Here is a 24,198-nt window from a genome sequence, read left to right as displayed (position 1 = left end):
TAGTGTAAAAGTGTCATCATTTCTCTATACACAGAGTTTTTCTCTATCACAGACAAAATGATGTGTGGCTCTGGTCTGTAGGGGCACCCCATATTGACTCTAAAGTATCAACTGCACGCTACTTTGCCGCAATAACATGCAGCCAATATCCCAGATGGGGTGCAGCCAATACCCCAGACCCATTAATCCCTTCACCTCCATCTAGAGGTGGAGCCCTGAAGGGCTAACACTCAGTCTCTATCAACTTCATTTATTTCTTCATCTTTTCACATATGAAGAGCTAATAACTGGCAACCATTCTGTTCCTCCTTCTACTTTCAACCAGTGACAATAAAGTTGCACACTAATACAGCACAGGCAGCTGTTCAAGGTTTCTTTACAGAAAAATGTATGAGAGGGCCTAAGGACAGCTACCAGCCACTGAATATTAATGAATATTGTTATGTTGCATGATAGATTTAGTTTTATTTCTGCTTGCAGTGGGCTCAGTTCAGTTCCATATGTATATATACCAGGGACCAACAAATCCCACCCTAATTACATTTGTACATAGAACTAAATTGACAACTTAGCTTGTAGCTAATTGCATTTTGTCATAGGCTTTTTGATGTCACAGTATCTGTTGTAACAACAATATAAAGCTCATCTATTAATGTCCCTCTGTCTTTTCAGGAATATTTGTCTCACCAAAGGGTGTGCTGAAAGAGACAGGTAGTGTTGGATTGTCACTGGTTGTGTGGGTCCTGTGTGGGTTCCTGTCCATGATAGGTGCCCTCTGCTATGCTGAACTAGGCACAGCCATCCCAAAGTCAGGTGGTGACTATGCCTACATCAATGAGGCTTTTGGGTCCCTCCCATCCTTCTTGTTCCTCTGGGATGCCAACCTCATCTTTGTGTGAGTATACAGGATCTGTTTACAACTCTAGCTTGGGAAAAGGCAATGTATATATATATATGTGTATATATATGTGTATATATATGTGTATATATATATATATATATACATATATATATATACATATATATATATATACATATATATATATATATATATATATATATATATATATATATACATATATATATATACACAGTATACATACATATACAGATTGACCTCTCATTAACGGACTAAAAGGGGGTTAACAGTGTCCGTTGATGTGAATAATCCGTTGATAGGAGTGGTTTTTGAGTGGCATAGTGATTGCACAGCATTAAACAACAGCACCAAAAACACAGCAAAAACACCGCAAACACAGCTAATTAACGTCCGTTAATGAGAGGTCAATCTGTACCAAAGTTTTTTCCCCTTACAAGGGAGGTAGCCAAAAAACAAAGGCATAAAAACCACTCCCACCCATTCCATCCTCACAAACTCTACTCCCATCCACCCCCTTCCCTTCCTCTTATTCTGACTCCTCCTAGATGATGGGTTATCCCAGCATCTTGCCCACTGCACTAGGTCAGAAGCAATGTCGCAAAACACAGCACATCCACAGCAAGGCCACTTCATTAAATCAGTGACACCCCTCTCTGTCCCCTCATGTAAAAATGGAGAAGACAGGGAGAAATCCCTTTGGGCTGCGTCAATTTATTTTTCACACATACTCCCTCACCCCCCATCCCTCACCCACTCCCCCTCATGTATCATAGTATCATCCATACACAACCATTCAATATTCACCTCTATCCTCTGTCTTCTCCCACCCTTCCTCAACAGACATTCCCCTCTTTCCCAGTGCCCCTTTTACCCCATCCATCTCATCCTTGGTTGCCCCCTCATGTTCACTCCTTTCGCCTCTGCCTTCCACCCCTTTTTTACTAATCTTTCTTCACTCATTCTTTCCATGTGTCCAAACTATCCCAATATTCTTTCATCAACTCTATCTCCCAACTCCTTTCCACCCCAGTTCTCCTCCTCACCTCCTCATTTCCCACTCTATCCAGCCTTGTAACCTCTTTCATACTTCTCAGGCACCTCAACTCAAACTCATATATACATACATTATTCAAGCATCTCCAACAACCTACCACTACCACCATGCAACACATCCATACAATAACACACACATTAGGCATTTAACAAATATTTTCTCATGGTGTTTACAAAAGAGAGGTTAGATATGGTACCTGACTATAACCCTAAGGGGATGAAGGAAGTAGAATATCTAACATCAGCATTAGTAATGTAGTAGTCAAACAGATTGATAGACTTAAAACTACAAAATCTCTGGATCCAGATGAACATTTTCTGAGAGTACTTAGAGTGTAAATTTGAAATCTGTGACCAGTTAACAGAAATATTTAATAAGTTGGTAGACACTGGTTTTGTGCCTATTGCTTGGCACTCACAGTAATGAATTTAAATTGGACAAATTTAGATTCAAGAAGGAAATTGGCAAGAACTGGTTTACTAATGGAGTAGTTAACGAATAGAATAGACTTAGTATCCAAGTAGTGTGTGCTGAAGCTATCAGTTGTTTTAAGAAAAGGTTAGACAACTTATGGATATGGATGACAGGTGGTAATGGACATGATGTTCTTATGCTCTTGAGTAGTCCAAGACCAACCACTGAACTCCCAACTCTACCAACCCACCCTCACCAAACATCACCTCTACAAAGAAATTATTCCCTTGACAAGTGAGACACACACAGGTATGATGGTTCAGATCCTCATCCAATTTTAAAACAATAGCAACATGGAATAACTCTGGCCACAGATGCAAATTACTACACATGCATTCACCATGGAAGACAGTTCCCATAGTGATGCATAAATACTTGAAATAACTTAGAAGGAGATAGAACCCAAGATGAAAAAATACATGAATTCAAGCCTAAGTATAATATTAGGAAAATAAGGATATAGATCAAGTTGGAACCATACATGAATTTTAAGCTAGGTATAATAAATTGGAGAGTAAAAGACAGTACTCCATACATGTTGCTCCTTTCCTGTATATGGAACTACACTTAGGTAGATACATCATCTTATATTGCTCAACTCTAACTTTGCTCAGACAACAACACAATATTACTTACTTGAGTGAGTTACGGGTCAATCCAATGGCTGTTGCCATTTACTTAGCTGTGGATCTCCTGCAGGAGATACTTGGGATAATGGGTTGATTGACTTCATCTTAGGGTGACCATCTCCTCATCCACTCAAAATAATATATGAAGAAAATGAGAAGAACATCTCTCAAAGCCATGTCATCCTTTCATCCAGTATATCATCCTCTATTCACACCTGTCCTTTGCTTTGTTCCCTGCTCAATAGACATTTTATGTACAACCAAACCCCCTTTATCCAATCCATCCACCTCACTCTTCCCCTCAAGTCAAATCAGTCCACTTCTGTTTTATTCACTCATTTTACTTATCTTTATTTCTTTCCATATCTCAAAACACCTCAGCACTGTCTTCCTATCTGACAGCTCCCTTTCCACCCCATTCTCTTTCTCATCTTCACATTTCTCTTTTTATCCATTCTTGTAACACCTATTATAAAAATATTCAGATTCTTTCTCTCTACTTCCGTTATATTTCATGTGTTTGCTCTGTACAGTGGCATAGATACAATCATTCCTTTGCACAATTTTCTCTTAGCATTCATCCACAAATGTAAATAGCTGTTATATAATCTCATAATTTTTCATAGCTGATATCATTAGCAGTAGCATTATCATTATTATAGGAGGGTACTTATTTTTGTATGGATTAATAACATTATTGTTCATGATATTGATACTCTTGTAATAACTATTATTAACTGTTGTTGTCATTATCATCAATGTTTAAGCAACATATTTATGTTTATTTTTTTATTTTGTGGATAAATAACATGTTCTCCTCTGCACCTTCCACAGGCCTACCACCAATGCTATCATGGCACTTACCTTTGCCAACTATGTCCTGCAGCCTTTCTTCCCATCCTGTGAAATGCCTCAGAATGCCATTCGACTCATTGCAGCTCTCGCTATATGTAAGCACTTTTAAACCCTGTATTTACCTACCGTAATTGTATTTACCTAATTATAGTATACAGGAACAGAGCAACAGTCATTGTGTCATGTCCCCTACTGTCTAATTTATCATACTTAACCTAAAATTCATGTACAGTTCCAACTTTTTATGTATTCTTGATTTCCAATTATCATATTTAGATTTGAATTTATGTGTTATTCCACTTGGGCTGTATTACTTTCGAAGCTATTGTGTGTAGATTTTATTTTGTTGAACAGTAGATGATTTTTAGAGTGATGGATTGTTCAAGTCAATGAGAGGAGTAGATAAAAGTGACAAAGAAGGTCTTTTGTTTTCGGGATGGACAGGCTTCACAAGGTCATGGGAACAAATTGAGAAATACTACATGTTAAAATTATATCAAGAAACAATTTTCTGCACAGATGCATGAACTCATGGCATAGTCTAAAAAGGACATAGTTCATTCTGAAATCACAAATAAATCTAAAGCTGAGTGTGATCAATGGAAAAAAGTTATGGAACCCCTTTAGAATGGCTCCATCCTACATATATTAGGTAAATACATACTGGTAATAAGGGGTTAACTAATGTATAATTATATATACTATATGATCTTATGAGCAGTTTCAGTAACTCATACAATCCAATTTAATTAGTTTCCCTCTGTTTGGAATGCTAACTACTTTAGTTTTATGCATTTGATAAGTTAAGGATTTTATTGATATCCCTGAGGACCAAAGTCAGGCAGCTTTCTTTTATGATTGGATACTTATTTCCATTCTGCTACTATCCATAAATCTCTCCTTTACCATCTCTATCCACTTCTTTGGAGTAATATTATTCCCAAAGGTAGAAGCACTGGATAGTGCTAACAACATACCAATATTCCAGTTTAGTTATGATAATGGAATATAGTGATGTAGTGTGCATATGAATTTTATCTTCCTATTGTACAAATGAGCCCCTGTTGTCCTGTGCCAGGTCTCCTAACATTTGTGAACTGCTGGAATGTTCGTGTCACCACCAAACTTCAAGACGCTTTCATGGTCACCAAAATTGGAGCCCTTCTCATTGTCATCATCGCTGGTCTCACACATCTGTTCATGGGTAACTATTCAGTACAGGTTGCAGTATATGGAGTCCCCCAAGGAGCACTATTTTCACCCGCAGTAATTTAACTTTTTCACAAATGATCTCTAACTACAGTATCCAGAAAATAACACCTATGCTCACACCTATCCAAATAGTCTAATGATATTAACTTAGTATAGCAACTACATAACAGCTGTTAAGAACACTCAAACATATTTAGACAGACTAAAACAGTGGTTAAGACAAGACAGAATAGAAGCCTTCATCCAGAAATCATCTATTATATTGCTCACTCCAGACAATCATGAATCAAAAAACACCCAACAGTAAAATTGAATAGCCAGCCTCTTCCATTGGGAAAGAAACCTGAAATCCTAGGCCTCACTTTTGATTTATATATGTCCTTCGGTCTACACATCAAGGGTCTAACAGTGAAAATCAACAAGAAAATAAACATACAAAGATCAAAGCACAGGCTGGGTCAACAAAATGAAACTCTAATCACAAAATTCAAACAGCTCATAAGAATCACATTTGACTACACCACCAAAACATGATTCCCTACATTAAAGAAAAGAAATATAAACACCCTGTAAAGTACACAAAATAAAGCATTAGAAATAATAACAGGATGCACTAAGACATGTCAATAGAACTTGTTCATACTGAAACCAAAATCATTCCCATAGAACAGCACATAAAAATTGTAGGTACACAGTATTCTGTAAGTCTCAATCCCACCCATCCATCCCTATGCAACAGAAACACAAACAGCTAAATGCAACAGGAAACATACCACTAGCATTCTACTCAAATATCTACAACCTACCACCTGTACCTTTGAACACATCCATACAAAAAACACATACACTCCTTTGCAGTTGTTCTATCTACTAAGATAATGTAAATGTAATTCTTTTAGCATTGTGGCATGCCTTAAATATTTGATTCTGGTTTTACTAAGGTGAGGGGTAAACCTACTTCAGTCAAGGGTTTGCCTCTCAACTGATTGAAATTGTCTGGAACAAGTCAGAATAAGAATGATTATGATTATGCTTAGTGACATGCTCACAGGGTCTAATTTTTTTTATTACATTGATGTCAATTCAGCTGTTTATTTGTCAACCAGCTCCTCACAGGTACCCTTAAATAATCCTCCCAAATCACAATGTTTAGATTTTCTTTATGTCTTGGAAGAAAGCTGATGCTATTTTGAGTAAGCAGGTGAACAGGTATATGCTTCAGTAGATTGAAGGAAACCAGATTTTTGTAATGAACTTGCAAAAATTATAACTGCTACCTCCAATTTCCCGTCATTCAGGAGGTGCTCAGATAAGAGGGAGGGTGGAGGGGTGTGGAGTGTATTCAGGGATGGAATGGGTGGGAATGATTTTATGCCTTTTTCTTTTTGGCTACCCCCCTTGTAAGGGGGAAGAAGCCTTGGTATATGTATGTATGTATGTACCTCCAATTTCATTGAATGGAAACTCACAGCCCCACAGGAGAAACCAGTGGTCCAGAGACTCCTATAGACCTTTATGGGAAAAATGTTTTGTATTAGTGTGGATCTGTTTCTATATTACTGCTTAACAAGATGTGGAATGAGGGGAGGGGAGCATTCATTAGTTGTCAGTTCTCTTGATATAAAAAAGTAGAGGAAAAATATTCATTGTTGATAGATATTTTGGATCTGAAATAGGCCCTAACTGCCAGTCCCTCAGACTTGCACCCCCAGATTGAGGTGAGGGTGAATGGTAATAGATGTTAGAAATGGATGATAGGTAGACATCCATTCCACAGGCCCACCATTGATAGCCATCCACTGTTGGTCCCAATAAACTAGTGTGAGTCTGGTAGTCTGGAAACTCCTCAGCCGCTTCAACCTCCTTCTAGCCAGTCAAAAAGAAAGTATGGGTTACATATGTAGGGTAACTTTTGGAAGTCCTATCGTCTATCCTCTATCATTATGAAGATAGATGATTGACAACAGGACTTCCAAAATCCATTTATAGAAATCCCTTTTATTTTAAAACAAATAACTTATAGTAACATACACTGTATTAAATGTTGAACAAAAGAAGTTTTATTTGCACAAATAAATTCAGGAATACGCACAGGAGTTTTGAGTTACAATACCACATTTTAGTTCAGTCCTTCAATGACTTCCTTCTCAACCCAACATTCTCATACCTCTATTAGGTGATCCTCCTGTTTTTCAGGTAACACCCAGAACTTCGAAAATGCTTTTGAGGGCACAAACACAGAACCTGGCCGCATTGCAGTGTCCTTTTACTCTGGCATCTTCTCTTATGCAGGATGGAATTATCTAAACTTTATGACAGAGGAACTCAAGAATCCTTATGTGTGAGTATCAATGCCCTCTATTCCTTCTGTTTTTCTCTTTTCTTCCCAAAAATATCTTATTAAGCTGGAGAAAGGTTAAGTTTAGTTATGTACTGTTCTAACTTATACTCGTCATTGATTGATCTCCTCCCCAAAACCTGGTCTATTTTTTCTGATATCACTGTGAATTATATATGCATAATGAATTTATTCTCCAAAAAGATATATTGATCACTTAGATACTTTTGTAGAAGCATTGTACTGAAAACTTTGCAATTCTTATGTCAGAGAGATCTGGGTTAATGGATCGATTGATCCTGAAGTCATTGTATATTGAAATTTTAACCCAATCATTCTAGGACCTGGCCTTTGTCTTAATGAAACTGTATGCCTTAGCTAGAACAAAATATGAAATATTTTACCAATTTGAAGAAGTTTAAAAATATCTTCACTGGTTTGTACCCTCCTTTCTTATTTGTTTCATATACTCTTGTAGTTTTCAATTTAGGTGGAAAAAGCCTGATAAAAGATTGAAATTAAGACAAATTTAAGTCAATATTTATATGTTTTTTTCTTCTTTCAATTTTTTCACCAATTGTTCATGTTTTCTGTTATGGTTGCCCCTTCTAGGAACCTGCCTCGTGCCATCTATATATCTTTGCCACTTGTGACAGGCATTTATGTACTGGCCAATATTGCATACCTGGCTGTCCTCTCGCCTGTTGACATGCAAGCCTCAGATGCTATTGCAGTGGTTAGTATAATAAACACACCTTTTTATTTAATTTTCTGCTTTTGAGGCGTGCATTTATGAATTTTTTGTTATTGTAAAAGAAAGATATGAGAGGAAGAAGGGCAGAATATTTCAATGAGTTGTTGAATTAAGAGCACAGGGAGGGTTAGATTGTGGCAGTAGGAAATGCTAGGAGAATGATTGTGATGGGAGGGGAGAATGATAAGGCTAAGGTAAAAGAGGAGGTACAGGTAGCAGAGTTGGGCACATTGCTGCCAGACAGGTTGTGTGTTACTGCCAGATAGATAGTGCAACCAAAAAATAAGCATACACATACTGTATATGTGTATATACATATGCACATACACAGTAATGTGGACTGCTGTAAGGAAATTAAAATTGGTAATGTATTGACGGAAAGGTACCCCAGATTTTTCGATAACACACTACCTGTCTGGTGGTAATGTGCCAGGTCTGTCAAGTAGCAATGAAAGAAATGAAAGCTAGAAAAGCACCTGGATTGGATGACATCATCTGGAATGTCTGACAAAAGGTGTAGTAATGGTGGAATTGCTGGTGAAATTGTTCAGTATGTGTCTAAAGGAAGGAAATGACCTTGTAGATTGGAAGAGTGCAGTATGAGAAGGTATGAAATAGGAAAAAGTTGAAAGTAAATGTGGAAGGTGATGAAATGTACAAGAGGTGAAGGTGGCAATAAGCTGAAGGTAAGTCTTCAATGGGAGAGGTTAGAGGAAGTGAATATTTTTAGATATTTAGGGTGGAGGTAAACTGTAGAGTGAGGGAAGCAAGTAAATGGCTTGGGAGAATGAAAAATGTCATGAGTAATAGGTATCTGTGGATAGATGCAATGAGAAGACTGTATGGAGGGGTGATTGTGCTCTTGGAACTTAAGAGAGGTAGAAAGGAAAAATTTTAATGTGTTTGAGATGAAGTGTTTGAGAAATATGGTGGGTGTTACAAGGATTGATATATCAAGAAATGAGGAGGTGAGGAGGAGAGTAGGAGTGGAAAGAGTGGTGGTACATAGGGCAGATGAAATAATACTGGGATGGTTTGTCACATGGAAAGAATGGATCATGAATGACTAGCAAAAAGAGTGTGGAAGACAGAGGTGGATGGCATGAACTTGAGGGGAACACCAAAAATGAGATGGATGGATGGTGTGTATTTACCTAGTTGTATTTTATGGGACGGGAGCTATACTTATTGTGACCCATTTTCATATCTCTTTGTGTAAATGGGGAATGAAGGCAAGAGATAGATGTGAGTGGAGAATGGTTGTGAATAAAATACAAATTGATGTGGCCCAAAAGTATTTTTCCCTGTCTCCTCTATTTTCTCATGAAGGGACAAGGAGGGAGGGTCACAATGTAGATGAAGTGGTTGGCCCTACTGTGGACATGCTTGTCTTGTTGCATTGCTTTTGACTTGGGCAATGGGCAAGTGACAGGGATGACCCTTTATCCACAAGGAGCAAAGATGAAAGGAAGGGAAATGGGTAATTAACCCCTACCATACGGTGACGCCTATGTAGGCGTCATGAGGAGCAAGTGGGTACACGAGGATGCCGACGTCGGCGTCTTGATTATATTTATTGTAGTAGTACCTATGTGACCCACATACTCTGTAAACTGGCTTCATCATATTTTCTATGGTTATCAAAATTCATGGGTGAAAGAGAACGAGCGATAGAGCAGTGACTTTATTTTTTATAATGCGAGTATTATGACGCAACATCGCATGTCTGGCAGCTAATGCTGCCAGACGTGCAATGTGGCCCGTATTGAAGGGGTTAATGGGAGTGGGATGGGTAGAAGGTGGGTGCCTTGGCTGGCTACTTCCCTTATAAGGGGGAAGAAATGTAATAGTATATAGATCTTTGAATTGCCTTTATCTGAAGTACTTTATTTTTTCATTGTTCAGACATTTGCAGACCAATTGTTGGGATATGGCCGTCTCGTTATGCCTTTATTGGTGGCACTTTCAGCTGTTGGTGGACTCTCAGTGCACATCATGACATCATCAAGGTAAGTATCATGCCATCCTGGTAGATCATTGAGAATTAACTACTGCATGAATTATGTTTACTGGACTGCATGGTGGCATGTAGTCAGTATTTTGAGGACAGTTTTCAGGTGCCCCTATAGATTAGACCCACACATTGTTTATGTAATGTTAGAATAAAATCTGGTCATAAAGGAGATGAGATGAGTTTGTACTAGTATCCTTCCTTTATGCTTTCTCCTTGAATCTATTCTTTACCATTTCTATGCCTACCTGGTGCTACATGATATGCTGGCAAGTGACAGTATAACTGCCCAGTGCATTTACCTAATTTTAGGTAAATATATGGGTCAGTAATATGGGCACTGTGATGGAGAAGACCCAGAAGCCTGGTCACAAAGGTGTCAACCAAACTCCACCTTCACAAAGTGGTGAATGAGATGGGGAGGGTACCATCTGATGAAGCAGTGGAGTAAACCATCTCTGGCTGTTGGGCCCTGCTGTGGAAGTATAATTACCAGTGAAGTGAAAGGGATAGGGGTGAGTAGAGGATGGTTGTGTATGGATGATATTTTGATGCAGCCTGAAAGGATTTCTCCCTGTATTCTCAATTTTCTACATGAGGGAACAAAGAGGGGGGGGGGGTCACCATGAAAGTGAAGTGGCCCTGCTGTGGATGTACTGTGTCTTGCTGCGTTGCTTCCTACTTAGACGGTGGGCAGGAGATTGGGATGACTCTTCATCCACAAGGAACTAAACTAAGAAGGAAACCAGGGTGGTGGATGGGAATGGGTGAAAGTGGGTGCATGCCTTTGACTTGGCTACCTTCCTTAACAAGGAGGAAGAAGCCCTTGATATAAATATATATACATATATATACATATATATATATATATATATGTATATATGTATATATATATATATATATATATGTATACATATATATATATGACGTAAGCGGAATAGGAAACACAGGAGTCTTTGTCTTGAGTTTATTCCTGACTGGTTTCGCAGGTATGCTTTTTTGAAAAAGCTTACCTGCAAAACCAGTCAAGAATAAATTCAAGACTAAGACTCCTGTGTTTCCTATTCCGCTTACGTCAACCTGTCAGAATGTCTCAATATATATTTACATATATATATTATATATATACATATATATATGTATATATATATTTCTATATACATGTATATATATATGTATGTATATATATATATGTATATATATGTATATATATATATATACATATATATATACATATATATATATATATATATATATTCATTTGTCTTACATACTTCAATATATATATATATGTACATATATACACATATGAATATAAATATAGATATGTATATACACATATGTATATATGTATGTATATATATATATATATATATATACATATATGTATATATACATATCTATATATATATATGTATATATATATATATGCATATATATATACATATATGTATATATATATATATATATATATACATATATATATATATATATATACAGTATATATATATATATATATATATATATATATATATACATTATACATTATATATACATATATATATATACATATATATATATATATATATATATATATATATATATATATATATATATATATATATATATATATATATATATATATATATATATATATATATATATATATATATATATATATATATATATATATTATATATATATATAGACATACTTATACCATAGGACCTCTTCTTCCTTACAAGGGAGGTAGCCAGCCAAGGCATGCACCCACCCTTCACCCATCCCAAACTAATCCAGCACGTATATGCTTTCCCTTTTATCTTAGCTCCTTCTGGATGAAGGACCATCCCTGCCTCCTCAGCCACTGCTTGGGTCAGAAGTAATGCAACAAGACACAGCATCTCCACAGCAGAGCTCAACAGCCTAAGCTAGTTTACCCACACTGCTTCATTACATGGTGATCCTCCGTCTTTGTCCACTTACAAGTAATTGGATAAGACAAAGAGAAATCCCTTCAGGCTGCATCAGTTTATCCTCCTTTCATAACCACTCTCCATTCACACTTATCTTTTTCCCTCCCCCTTCACCCTATCCATCCATCTCATTTTTGGTCTTCCTCTTAAGTTCACCCCATCCACCTCTGCTTTCCACACTCTTTTCACTAGTCTCTGTGTAGCACTTTTCCTTTCACTCTAGCTGCTGCCATAGTATTTTATAGTTTATCTCAGTTAACCCCATCTATACCAGATATTTTCTTTTCTTCTGGTTCCCATCAAGCTATTTTCATCTCTATAACATTTCTTTGGTGGTAAAAGGATTAAGAATAATATTGATCAAATATATTAAATTTCATATGATCACTGGATTAATCAAAAACCTTAATGTATGGACAAGTTGGACTGTGATTGCAAAGGAAACTCAAACATAGATATGTGTTTTTATATTTCCTCATTATATGAGGGTGTTTTGATTGTATATATTTACTTTTTCTATTATAATCTGGGAATGGATGAGTCAGATAGGTGTTGAAATCATTGTATTTTAATTTACCATCAAAATGGCAGGATTTATGAAATACGTTTTGGCCAGTTTTATTCATTATAGCATTAACCTTGAGTCCTACAGTTCTCTCTAATTCTGAGAAGTAGCTGTTTCCTGCCCCAACAGTCTGAATACATTGGGTGAAGATGACAGCTTCAGTTGGACGTGCTCCTCACCTTTTTAACTTTAATTTCTGTGATATTTGACATTTTTGTTCTGGCCAAGAGCAGGCAGTTTTATGCAACTTAGACAGACTCTAGCTTCAGGGGGTTCATACTCCTTTTATTTTGGTGTCCACTACTCAATCATATAGAATTGTCTGTCTTTAACCAGAACACAGTTTATTAAAATAGTCAAGTAGTCATGGGATTATATAACTCAGAGTTTAATAAGTTTTAACATCTCTTATTGTGAGAGGTTTCCTTTGGCTAAAATTTCTAGGTGAGATTCAGAAGTGAACATATAAATCAGTTAGGCTTATACAGTAGTTTTTTTACATACATATACCAATGGCTATTTCTTCTGTACAAAGGAGGTATTCAAAAAACAAAGGCATAAAATCCACTCCCACCCATTCCATCCCCACGTACTCCATTCCCACTCAGCCCCCTCCCTCCTTTTATTTTGGCTCCTTCTGGATGACAGGTCATCCCTACATTTCGCCCTCTGCCCTAGGTCAGAAGCAGTGTAGCAAGACACAGCACATCCACAGCAAGGCCACAGGCTGCTTCATTTCATTGGTGACCCCTTCTCTCCATCTCCTCATGCAGAAAAAGAGAAGATGGGGAGAATTTTTTTGGGGCTGCATCAAAATATCATTCACACATACTCCCTCACCTCATTCCTCACTCACTCCCTTTCATGCATCACAGCATCATCCATACACAACCATTCTCCATTCACCCCTATCTTCTGTCTTCTCTCTTCCTTCTTCAACAAACATTCCCCTCTTTCCCAGTGCCCCTTTTACCCCATCCATCCATCTAATCAATGGTTGCCCCGTCATGTTCATTCCTTCCACCTCAGCCTTCTACACTTCTTTCACTAATCTTTCCTCACTCATTCTTTCCATGTATCCAAACCATCCCAATACTCTTTCATTAACCCTATCTCCCAACTCCCTTTCCACCTAGTAACCCCTATCTACTTATCACACACCTCATCTCGAACACATTCAAACTCCTCCTCTCTTATGTTCCATGTTTCTGCCCCGTACAGTGCTGTCGGCATAATCATTCCTTCATACAACCTCCTCTTAGCATCCATTCCCAAATGTCTATTTCTCATTACACTTTTTAATCTCCCAAGGCATTTGCTTGCTTCTCAATCTACATTCTACCTTCACCTGCACTCCTCCCTTTCCCACCATATTCACGTCCAAGTATCTAAAACTATCCACTTCCTCCAGTCTCTCTCCCTTAATACTCACTTCCACTTTGCTGCCACATATTTCCCTTGTACATCTCATCACCTTACTTTTGCCCACATTTATCTTTAACTTCCTTCTTTCACACACCCTCCCAAACTCTGTCACTAACTTCCTTAATCACTCCTCTGATCCTGCTACAAGCACAATGACATCAGCAAACAACAACTGGCTTATCTTCCACTTTTCTCCATTTTCATTTATCATCTTCCACCACCCCATCCATGTATAAACTGAACAGCCAAGGCAACATAACACATCCCTGGTGAAGTCCCACCTTTACCTCAAACAACTCACACTCTCTATTCCTAATGCTAACACATGCTCTACTACTCTTGTAAAGATTCTTGACTGCTTTTAAGAGCTTTCCTCCTGTCCAATATATCTGTAATACCTCCCACAGTGCCTTCCTCTCTACCCTGTCATAAACCTTTTCCAAATCCATAAAGGCCCAAAAAACATCCTTACCTTTTCCTAAAGCTTTCTCGCATATCTCCCTTACCACAAAAATCTGATTCATGCAACCCCTACCTCTCTTAAACCCACACTGTTCCTCACCAATTACTCCCTCTGTTCCTCTCCTAATCCTCTCAATCAAAACAACTACACTCAACAAACTGATTCTTCTGAAACTACTACACTCACACTTGTCCCCTTTTCCCTTGTAAAGTGGAACTATACATGCACTTCTCCAGTCCTCCAGCACTCTACCCTCTTTTTTTCAGATGGGTTTAAAACCCTTCGGAAGTTGAAGTTTCATTCAGCTAAATAAAATGGGAGTAAAATAATTGATAGGATATGTAATTTTTTATGTCATTTAACTTTCTTTTGTCCACCAGACTCTGCTTTGTGGGTGCTCGTCAAGGTCACTTCCCAGAATGCCTGTCACTCATCAGCTACAAATGGGCAACCCCAACACCTGCCCTTGTCTTCCTTGTAAGTATGCTTTTGTTAAAGATTCAGAGGAGTATGCCTAGAATCTGCCCTCCTATCCATACAACACATAGTATTCACCAAACAAAACCCATAGCACCTGACATATTGTATTAGAGATCACCCACCCACACCTAGACAAATCAACACTCCAGAACACTACTGTCTCATAATAAACAGCACTATGTCACCATCCCCATCCAACCACTCCAGTATAAGCAAACATTCATACAATACTCATAGACAGACTTCTAGCTAGTATGGACCCAAAGAAAATCTTTGGGTGCCCTTTACCTTCCAAATATCAATCAGAACAGATACGGTACATTCAAACAGATTTCATTGTAATTATCAAACTCAAAAGATCATCATTGAATTGTATTTTCAATGGGAAGCAAAACATTTACAAAGGCAAAAGAAGAGAAGGATCTGGGAGTGTTGATAAGGGATAAAATATCACCAGACAAACTTATCAGTAAGCTTGTGGGGGAGACATATGTATTACTGGAGAACATAAAGGTGGCTTTTCTTTTTATTAGATGAAGAGATGATAAAAAAATATATTAAAGACACTAATCTGGCCTAGAATGATATTCAGTAGTGGTATGGTCCCCACACAAAGTGAAAGATATAAGCAGGATTAATAAAATATAAAGAGCAGTGACTATGTACCATGTACTTTAATGCTTGTAGTATTAGGAACAAATTTCAAGAAATACAGGCGTATGTCAAAAGCGAAAATCTCGATATGATAGGAATAACTGAGACATGGTTAAATGGTACAGAGTTCAAAGCTGAATTTAATATAGCGGGGTTTAAACACTTTCATCAGAATAGAAACCACAAAAAAGGTGGGCGTGTTCTGTTGTACGTTAAAAACAATGTTCATGCTTGTGTTTTAGAGAAAGTGAAACAGGATGCATATGATAGTTTGTGGGTTGAGTTAACCCAAACAAATGGACAAAAAATGAATATACAGTGGCCGCGAAAAGTTTGGGCGCAAAATTATAGGCTCCCCAACTTTCAGCTAAACTCAAAACATGCGAAAAATACAACTTTCCGCCCAAACTTTTCGTTATTTTTCAATGCTAGCGTTTGTACCCGTATTTAGCCGAGACAATACGCACTACTTAGCAACTCTGTTTAGGCGCACTCGATGTCACGTGGAGTCAGTTTCTAAACATCTCTCACGGGGAGTAGTCTTTTTTTTGCGGTGGTCTCTGTTTTTGTGCCTTGATATCTCAGTAATGGGAAGTGGTAAAGAGCTGGGAAGAGACACAGTTGTTACAATCATAACCTTCTATAAGGAGGGTTATAAGTGTAAAGATATTGCTACTCGTGTGGGAATTGGAGTGCGTCAAGTGCAAAAGTAGACCAAGAAATTTCGAGACGGAGGAAGTAACATCATTCCTACTCCAAAGCATCGCTCTGGTCGGCCAAGGAAGATATCAAATCGTACTTCTACGGTTATTAGGAGGCAGTTAGATAAAGATCCAACGCTCACAGCTCGAAAACTGAAAGAAAATAACCCTGCACTGCTGCATGATGTGTCTGTAAGATGTATTTCTGATCATTTAGCCAAAGATTTACAATACCGTAGTTGCTGTGCTAAAGTTCTTCCCCTCCAAAGTGCAAAAAACATACGTGATCGCATAGCATTTTGCAAGAAATATAAGGACTGGTCCTTAGAAGACTGGGAACGAGTATTGTGGAGTGATGAGTCAACGTTTGTGGTGTCGTCGGGCTGCAGGTCGAAGCGTGTGAGGCACCCCAGGGGATCTGACCCTAATGACCCTCGCTATACAGTTAAAGTGGTGAAACATGCTGCAAGTGTTATGGTGTGGGGATGCTTTGCATTTGGTGGAGTTGGCAATTTAGTGTTTCTTGCACAATATGAGAGTGTAAATCAGCACACTTATTTCGAGTTATTGTGTGATAACCTGCCTGAAAGTTTTGAAAAGTGCAATGCTAGTTGGTTTATGCAGGACAGAGCTCCTGCTCACACAGCTCGGTCTGTTACCCAATGGTTAGAAGACTGTGGTGTTGATTACTTCAAAAAATGGCATGGAAATTCTCCAGACCTAAATCCCATTGAGCACGTATGGCATATAATTAAAAAACAGCTAAGCTAAAAACAGAAATACAGGATATTTGGGATAATATTATTCCTCAACACGTACAAAACCTGGCAAGATGCATCCCGGCACGTTTGGAGAAGGTCATAAAGCTTAAAGGAAAATCGCTTGGTAAATAAGGTATGTAATAAGCCATTTATAGGTCTTTAAATGATTATTTAAATGTCACAAGTGTTTACATTTGTTACGCGCCCAAACTTTTCGCGGCCACTGTGGGTGTAATATATAGGCCAAAGACATTATCATTAGCAGACAACAAACTGTTATTTCAAGAACTGTCTAGTTTCTGCAACCGGGATTTATTGATAATGGGTGATTTCAATTTTACTGACATTGATTGGATGACCCTTGAACATGGCCATATAGGTAGTCGCTTGATTGATTTTCTTGGTGACAATTACTTAATTCAGCATGTAAAAGAGCCCACAAGATATCTAAACTTACTCGATCTATTGATCACTAGCTGCGAAAGCATGGTAACTGATGTAGAAGTCGGTGAATCTGTTGCAAATAGCGATCACAACTTAGTTAGATTCAAACTCCTAAACAATTTTAGAATAGATACTTGTGTTTCTAAAATACCCGATTTCAGTAAAGCTCAGTTCATAGGACTACGTCAGGAGCTTCAGCTTACAGATTGGGAGGCAAAATTAAACAAAAGGCCTGTAGATCAGATGTGGGAAATATTTCAAAATACGCTCACTAAGATGATTCAAACTTACATTCCTTTTAAGGACAGACATCCCCCAAATCAGGCTCGCCCAAAATGGCTCGACAAAGAAACTGAAAAAAGTATTGCTAAAAAGAGACAGGCTTATAAGAAATATAAGTGCTCGGGTGCATCTAATGACTATGAAAGTTATGTATCAATACAGAGAGATTTAAAAAAGACTATAAGAAAAAGAAAACGACAATACGAAATGAACATCGCTGATAAATCCAAAGAGAATCCCAAAGAATTCTATAGTTACATTAGAGATAAAAAGGTTGTTAGGAATCACATTGGTCCACTATTATCTGCTGACGGTCAACTTGAATATTCAAATAAAGGAATGTGTAATATCTTAAACAATTATTTTAGCTCAGTATTCGTAAACGAAACACCTCAAAATGAATTCCAAACTGAAACCTGTGAAAAGTCTAGGGTAAACTTACTAACCACGGTAAATATAACAAAAGAAAAAATTAAAAGGTGTATAGATAAACTCAAAGTTAATAAAACACCAGGGCCTGACGGTTGGCATCCAAGAATCTTAAAGGAAATGAAAAATGAGATTGTTGTTCCATTAGAAATTATTTTCAAGAAATCCATCATATCCGGAGATGTCCCAAGAGAATGGAAGCTAGCTAACGTTACTCCCATATTCATAAAAGGTGACAAAAAGAAGCCAAATAACTATAGGCCTATAAGTTTGACTTCAATCGTAGGAAAAATAATGGAAACTATCATCAGAGATGCTATTGAACATCATTTAGAAAGTAACCGTTTGATAAATGATAGCCAGCATGGTTTCAGACGGAAACGTTCTTGCGTGACTAACTTACTCGAATTCTACAACACAGTTATCTTGAATTATGAGAAAAGAAACAATATAGATTTAATATATCTAGACTTTGCAAAAGGTTTTGATACCATCCCACACGAAAGACTACTTACTAAATTAGCTTTACATGGAATAAGTGGTAGCCTATTAAGTTGGACTAGTAATTGGTTGAATGGTCGAAAACAGAGAGTTGTTTTAAATGGAAAAACTTCTAGATGGAAAAATGTTACAAGTGGAGTTCCTCAGGGTTCCGTTCTTGGGTCACTTCTATTCATAGTATATATAAATGATATAGACCATGGACTAAAATCTACTGTTTCCAAATTTGCTGATGATACAAAACTGTGCGGAGTGGCAAATGATCACTCAAACCAATTAGATATTCAAGAAGATTTAGATAAATTTGCAGCAATGGTCTGAAAAGTGGCTAATGAAATTGAACACAAGTAAATGCAAGGTAATGCACATAGGTAAAAATAACAGTAAGTACGATTACAAGTTATTTGGAAATTTGTTAACAAAAGTGGATAGTGAAAAAGATCTCGGCGTAATTATCAGTAACGACCTCAAATCATCCAAGCAGTGTATTTCAGCCTCTGAGAAAGCAAATAAGATTCTAGGACTGATTGCACGATCTTTTGGTTTCAAAAGTCCATCACTCATTAACAAGCTATATAAATCGTTAGTTCGTCCACATTTGGAATATGCTGTTTCTGTATGGTCACCGAATCTCATTAAAGATATTGAGAGACTGGAAAAAGTACAACGGTGAGCCACAAAACTGATTCCAAATATCAAAAATAAATCATACGAAAAACAACTAAAACATATGAATCTGTTTTCCCTAAAAAAGCGTAGACTCAGAGGTGACTTGATACAGGTCTTTAAGATTTTAAAGGGAATTGACAACATCAAAAGTGACAAAATTTTCACATTGAATGAGAATCAGACAAGAAACAATGGTCTCAAACTGTCCGGAAATAGATTCATTTGTGAAGTTGGTAGAAACAACTTTGCCAACCGTGTAGTTAATGAATGGAATAAACTTCCTGCACAGGTAGTGCAATGTAGTTCAGTTCGAAGCTTTAAGAATCATTTAGATAAACACCTAAGCAAGATGCTGTAATGATTATAATTCATTTTATATTATTTCTTTTTATTTTGTTATAATTTGTCTGTCTGATTTTTATTTATTATTAGTTATATGTCAATTTATTATTATTCACTATTTACCTGTTTGTTTTTTTATTTAACTATACCTATGCATTTATTTATTATTTTATTTGTTATTTACATTATTATAGTTTTTATTTATTATTATATTATGATTTTTTTTTCTCGCATCCGACCTAGATATGGACCAAAAGGTCTCCTGTCGGCATGCTCCGCCTTTGTAATCCTTTGTATAATGATTGCCAGATTTGCAGATTTCATATGAGGAGAGATTAGAAGCACTAGGGCTGCTATCATGGATCAAACTGAGAAAAAGGACTTGATTGCAGAGCTTCAATCACTCAAGTGGATAGATAGATTTAATTGAGATCTCTTAATTTGAGATAGGAGGACATCATGAAGTCATTTGAATGAGTTCAAAAAGACCATATGCCTAAAGGATGTGGAAAAAAAAAAAAAAATCCATACAGATGTGTAACTCCTAGAACACCCTAGATGATATAACCCAAGCTGGAACCATGCAAATTTAAAATGAGTTATGATAATTGGAACATAAGATCCAGGATGTTATGAGCATACCTCTTAAGACATAACAACATAGCTTAGGCAGTATAACAGACAACACATACTAACACTCCTTCACATGGATTTAAAATGAGGCATGATATTTGGAGAATTAGTGTCAGGACTCAAGACAGAGTCATGGGACTACATATATTTCTGTAAAATTATCCTATAAGAAGTCAAGGGATAAGAGGGGCTTGGACATTTCCAACCAGAACCCAAAAATTTAGGTCATTAAATATGTGTCTGTGATACAGATGAGAGTAAAAGGGAAGGGATAGGTAGTATGTTTGTGAGAAGGAAGATGTATATGTTAATATTAAGTGAAACTGAGTCAAAAGAAAGGGTGATTTTGAGTTTGTTGAATGTAGTTGGGAAGGCTTATGAGAGGGTTTTGATTGAGAGGATTTGGAGAGGAACAGAGGGAGTAATTGGTGAGGAACAGTGTGGCTTTAGGATAGGTATTGCATGGATCAGATTTTTGTGGTAAGGCAGATATGTGAGAAAGCTTTAGGAAAAGGTAAGGATGTTTTTTGGGCCTTTATGGATTTGGAAAAAGTTTACGACAGGGTAGAGAAAAAGGCACTATGGGAGGTATTGCAAATATATTTGACAGGAGGAAAGTTGTTAAGAGCAGTCAAGAGTTTTTACAAGAGTAATAGAGCCTGTGTTAGAAGTAGAAATGGAGAGAGTGAGTGGTTTGAGGTAAAGGTGGGACTTCACCAGGGATGTGATGCCAAAGGGAAATGGAAGAGTAATGGGCCAGGGATTGGAGATGGTTAAAGAAAATGGAGAAAAATGTGAGACAAGCCAGTTGTAGTTTGCTGATGACACTGTGCTTATGGCAGGATCAGAGGAGGGATTAAGGAAGTTAATAAGATTTTGAGAAGGTGTGTAAAAAAAGTAAATTGAAGATAAATGTGGGCAAAAGTAAGGTGATGAGATGTACAAGGGGAAAATGTGGCAGCAAATTGGAAGTGAGACTGGAGGTAGTGAATAGCTTTAGATACTTAGGTACAAATGTGGTGGGAAAGGGAGGAGTGCAGGTGGAGGCAGAATGTAGATTGAGAGAAGCAAGTAAATGCTTTGGGGGATTAAAATGTGTAATGAGAAATTGACATTTTGGAATGGATGCTAAGAGGCGATTGTATAGAGTGATTGTGCTTACAGCACTGTATGGGGCAGAAACATGAAACTTAAGAGAGGAGTTTGAATGTGTTTGAGATGAAATGCCTGAGAGGTATGGAAAGGGTTACTATGCTGGATAGAGTGAATGAGGAGGTGAGGAGAAGAGTGGGGGTGGAAAGGGAGTTGGGAGATAGGGTTAATGAAAGAGTATTGGGATAGTTTGGACACATGGAAAGAATGAGTGAGGAAAGATTAGTAAAAGAGGTGTGGCAGAGGTGGAAGGAGTGAAAAATGAGGGAGCGACCAAGGATGAGATGGATGGATGGGGTAAAAGGGACACTGGGAAAAGGAGGACTGTCTGTTGAAGAAAGAAGAGAGAAGACAGAAGATAGGGGTGACTGAAGAATGGTTGTGTATGGATGATGCTGTGATGCATGAAAGGGAGTGGATGGGGGATGAGGGGTGAGGGATTATGTGTAACTGATATTTTGATACATCCCGAAGAGATTTCTCCCTGTCTTCTCTTTTTCTGCATGAAAAGATTAAATGAATTCACTTTGCTGTGGATGTTCTGTGTCTTGCTACACTGCTTCTGAACCAGGGCAGTGGGGAAAATGCAGGGATGACCTGTCATCCAGGAGGAGCCAAGATAAGAGGGAGGGAGGGGGGTGAATGAGAGTAGAGTATGTTGGGGTGGAATGGGTGGGAGTGGATTTTATGCCTTTGTTTTTGGCAATCTTCCTTGTAAGCTGTTGGTATATGTATGGTATATGTATGTACAAAGAGTTATGAAAATAAGAGCTGGTAAGGCACATGGGTAGGATGGGTCTCGTGAGGAGTGTCTGAAAAAGGGAGGTAAAGTTACAGTGGACTGACTAGCAAGGTTGTTTAATGTGTGTCTAAAGGAATGAAGAGTACCTGAGGGCTGGAGGAGTACCTATATAGTTTCACTTAACAGTAGAAAGGGGGATAAATGTGAATGTAATAGTTTCAGAGGGATCAATTTAAGTGAAGATGGAAAAATTTATGGGAACATTTTAATTGAGAAGATTAGGAGAGGAACAGGAGTAATTGGTGAGGAGCGGTGTGGGTAGAGGATGCATGTATCAGATTTTTGTGGTAAGGCAGGTTTGTGAGAAAGCTTTGGTAAAAGATAAGGATTTTTTGGCCTTATGTATTTCAAGAAGGCATATGACAGGGTAGACAGGAAGGTATTGTATGAGATATTGCACATATATAGGATTGGGGGAAAGCTGTTAAGGGCAGTCAAGAGTTTTAATGAGAATAGTAGAGCTTGTGTTGGCATTGGAAATGGAGAGAGCGAGTGGTTTGAGGCAAAGGTGGGGCTGTGTCAAGGCTGGGTCATTTCACCATGGCTGGCCAATGTGAAGATGGATGGTATAGTATGGGAGGTAAATGTGAGGGTGATGGTCAGGATATTGGAAATGGTTTGAGTTAGTGGAAAGAAGTGGGAGGTGAGCCAGTTGTTGTTTGCAGATGACTTATGGTAAGGGCAGAGGAGGGATTAGGGCAGTTGATGATGGAGTTTGGAAAGCTATGTGATAAGAGAAAGTTGAAAGTGAATGTGGGTAAAGTAAGGTGATGAGATGTACTCATATAAGAGGAGAGGGTAGCAGTGAATTGGAAGTAAATCTTGAAGGAAAGAGGTTTAAGGAAGTGTATAGCTTTAAGTATTTGAGGTTGCATGTGGCAGAAAATGAAGGAGTGAGGGTGGAGGTAAACTGTAGATTGAAAGAAACAAGTAAATGTCATGGGTGATTGAAAAGTATTATGAGAAATAGGCATCTGGGAATGGATGCAAAGAGACAATTATATGAAGGGTAATTGTGCCTACAATACTGTATGGGGCAGAGACTTGGAGTTCAACAGAGACAGAAAGGAAAAGTTTAAATGTGTTTGAGATGAATTGTGTGAGAAGTATGGTAGGGGTTACAAAGGTGGATAGAGTGAGAAATGAGGAGATGAGGAGGAGACCAGGGGTGGAAAGGAAGCTGACAGGTAGGGCTGATGAAAGATTATTGGGATGGTTTGGGCACATGGAGAAAAAGAAATGAAGAAAGATTAGCAAAAAAAGTGAGGAAAGCAGAGGTAGATGGAGTGAATTTGAGGAGATGACAGAGGATGAAATGGATGGATGGATGAGGTGAAAGGGGTTCTGAACAACAGAGGAATATCCATTGAGAAGGGAAGGAAAAAGGCAGGGGATAGGTGTGAATAAAGAAGGGTTGCATATGAAAGATATTTTGACACAGCCTAAAGAGATTTCTCCCTGTCTTCTCTATTTCCTGCATGAGGGGATGAAGAGGGAGGGTCACCGTGTAAGTAAAGCAGCCCTGCTGTGTATGTACTCTGTCTTACTGTAATTCTTCTAACCTGGGCAGTGGGTGGGAAACAGGGATGATCCATCATCCATGAGGACCTGAGGTGAGAGGGTAATAAGGGTGGTGGATGGGAGAGGAATAGGTGGGATTTGACTAGCTACCTTTCTTATAAGGGGGAAGAAGACTTTGGTGTATAGTTAAA

The 24,198-nt window shown here is 37.8% G+C and overlaps 1 protein-coding gene across 2 annotated transcripts in view; it reads left to right on the top strand.

Annotated features, from left to right (window-relative positions):
- The window catches only part of gb (solute carrier family 7 member genderblind), a 135,782-nt gene that overhangs the window by 101,869 nt on the left and 9,715 nt on the right, over positions 1–24,198 (top strand). For both annotated transcript variants that reach the window (XM_076185073.1, XM_076185072.1), the window contains 7 exons: positions 673–895; positions 3,872–3,987; positions 4,971–5,096; positions 7,301–7,445; positions 8,055–8,178; positions 10,102–10,205; positions 15,017–15,113. In XM_076185073.1, the coding sequence (XP_076041188.1) occupies positions 673–895; positions 3,872–3,987; positions 4,971–5,096; positions 7,301–7,445; positions 8,055–8,178; positions 10,102–10,205; positions 15,017–15,113 (935 nt within the window). The remainder of the gene's footprint in view (positions 1–672; positions 896–3,871; positions 3,988–4,970; positions 5,097–7,300; positions 7,446–8,054; positions 8,179–10,101; positions 10,206–15,016; positions 15,114–24,198) is intronic.

This window comes from Oratosquilla oratoria, chromosome 5 (genome assembly GCF_046742065.1).
Source record: "Oratosquilla oratoria isolate Oo_2021 chromosome 5, ASM4674206v1, whole genome shotgun sequence".
Classification (NCBI taxonomy): domain Eukaryota; kingdom Metazoa; phylum Arthropoda; class Malacostraca; order Stomatopoda; family Squillidae; genus Oratosquilla; species Oratosquilla oratoria.
Note: the sequence above shows the minus strand (reverse complement) of the source record. Positions and strands in the feature narration are given on the sequence as shown.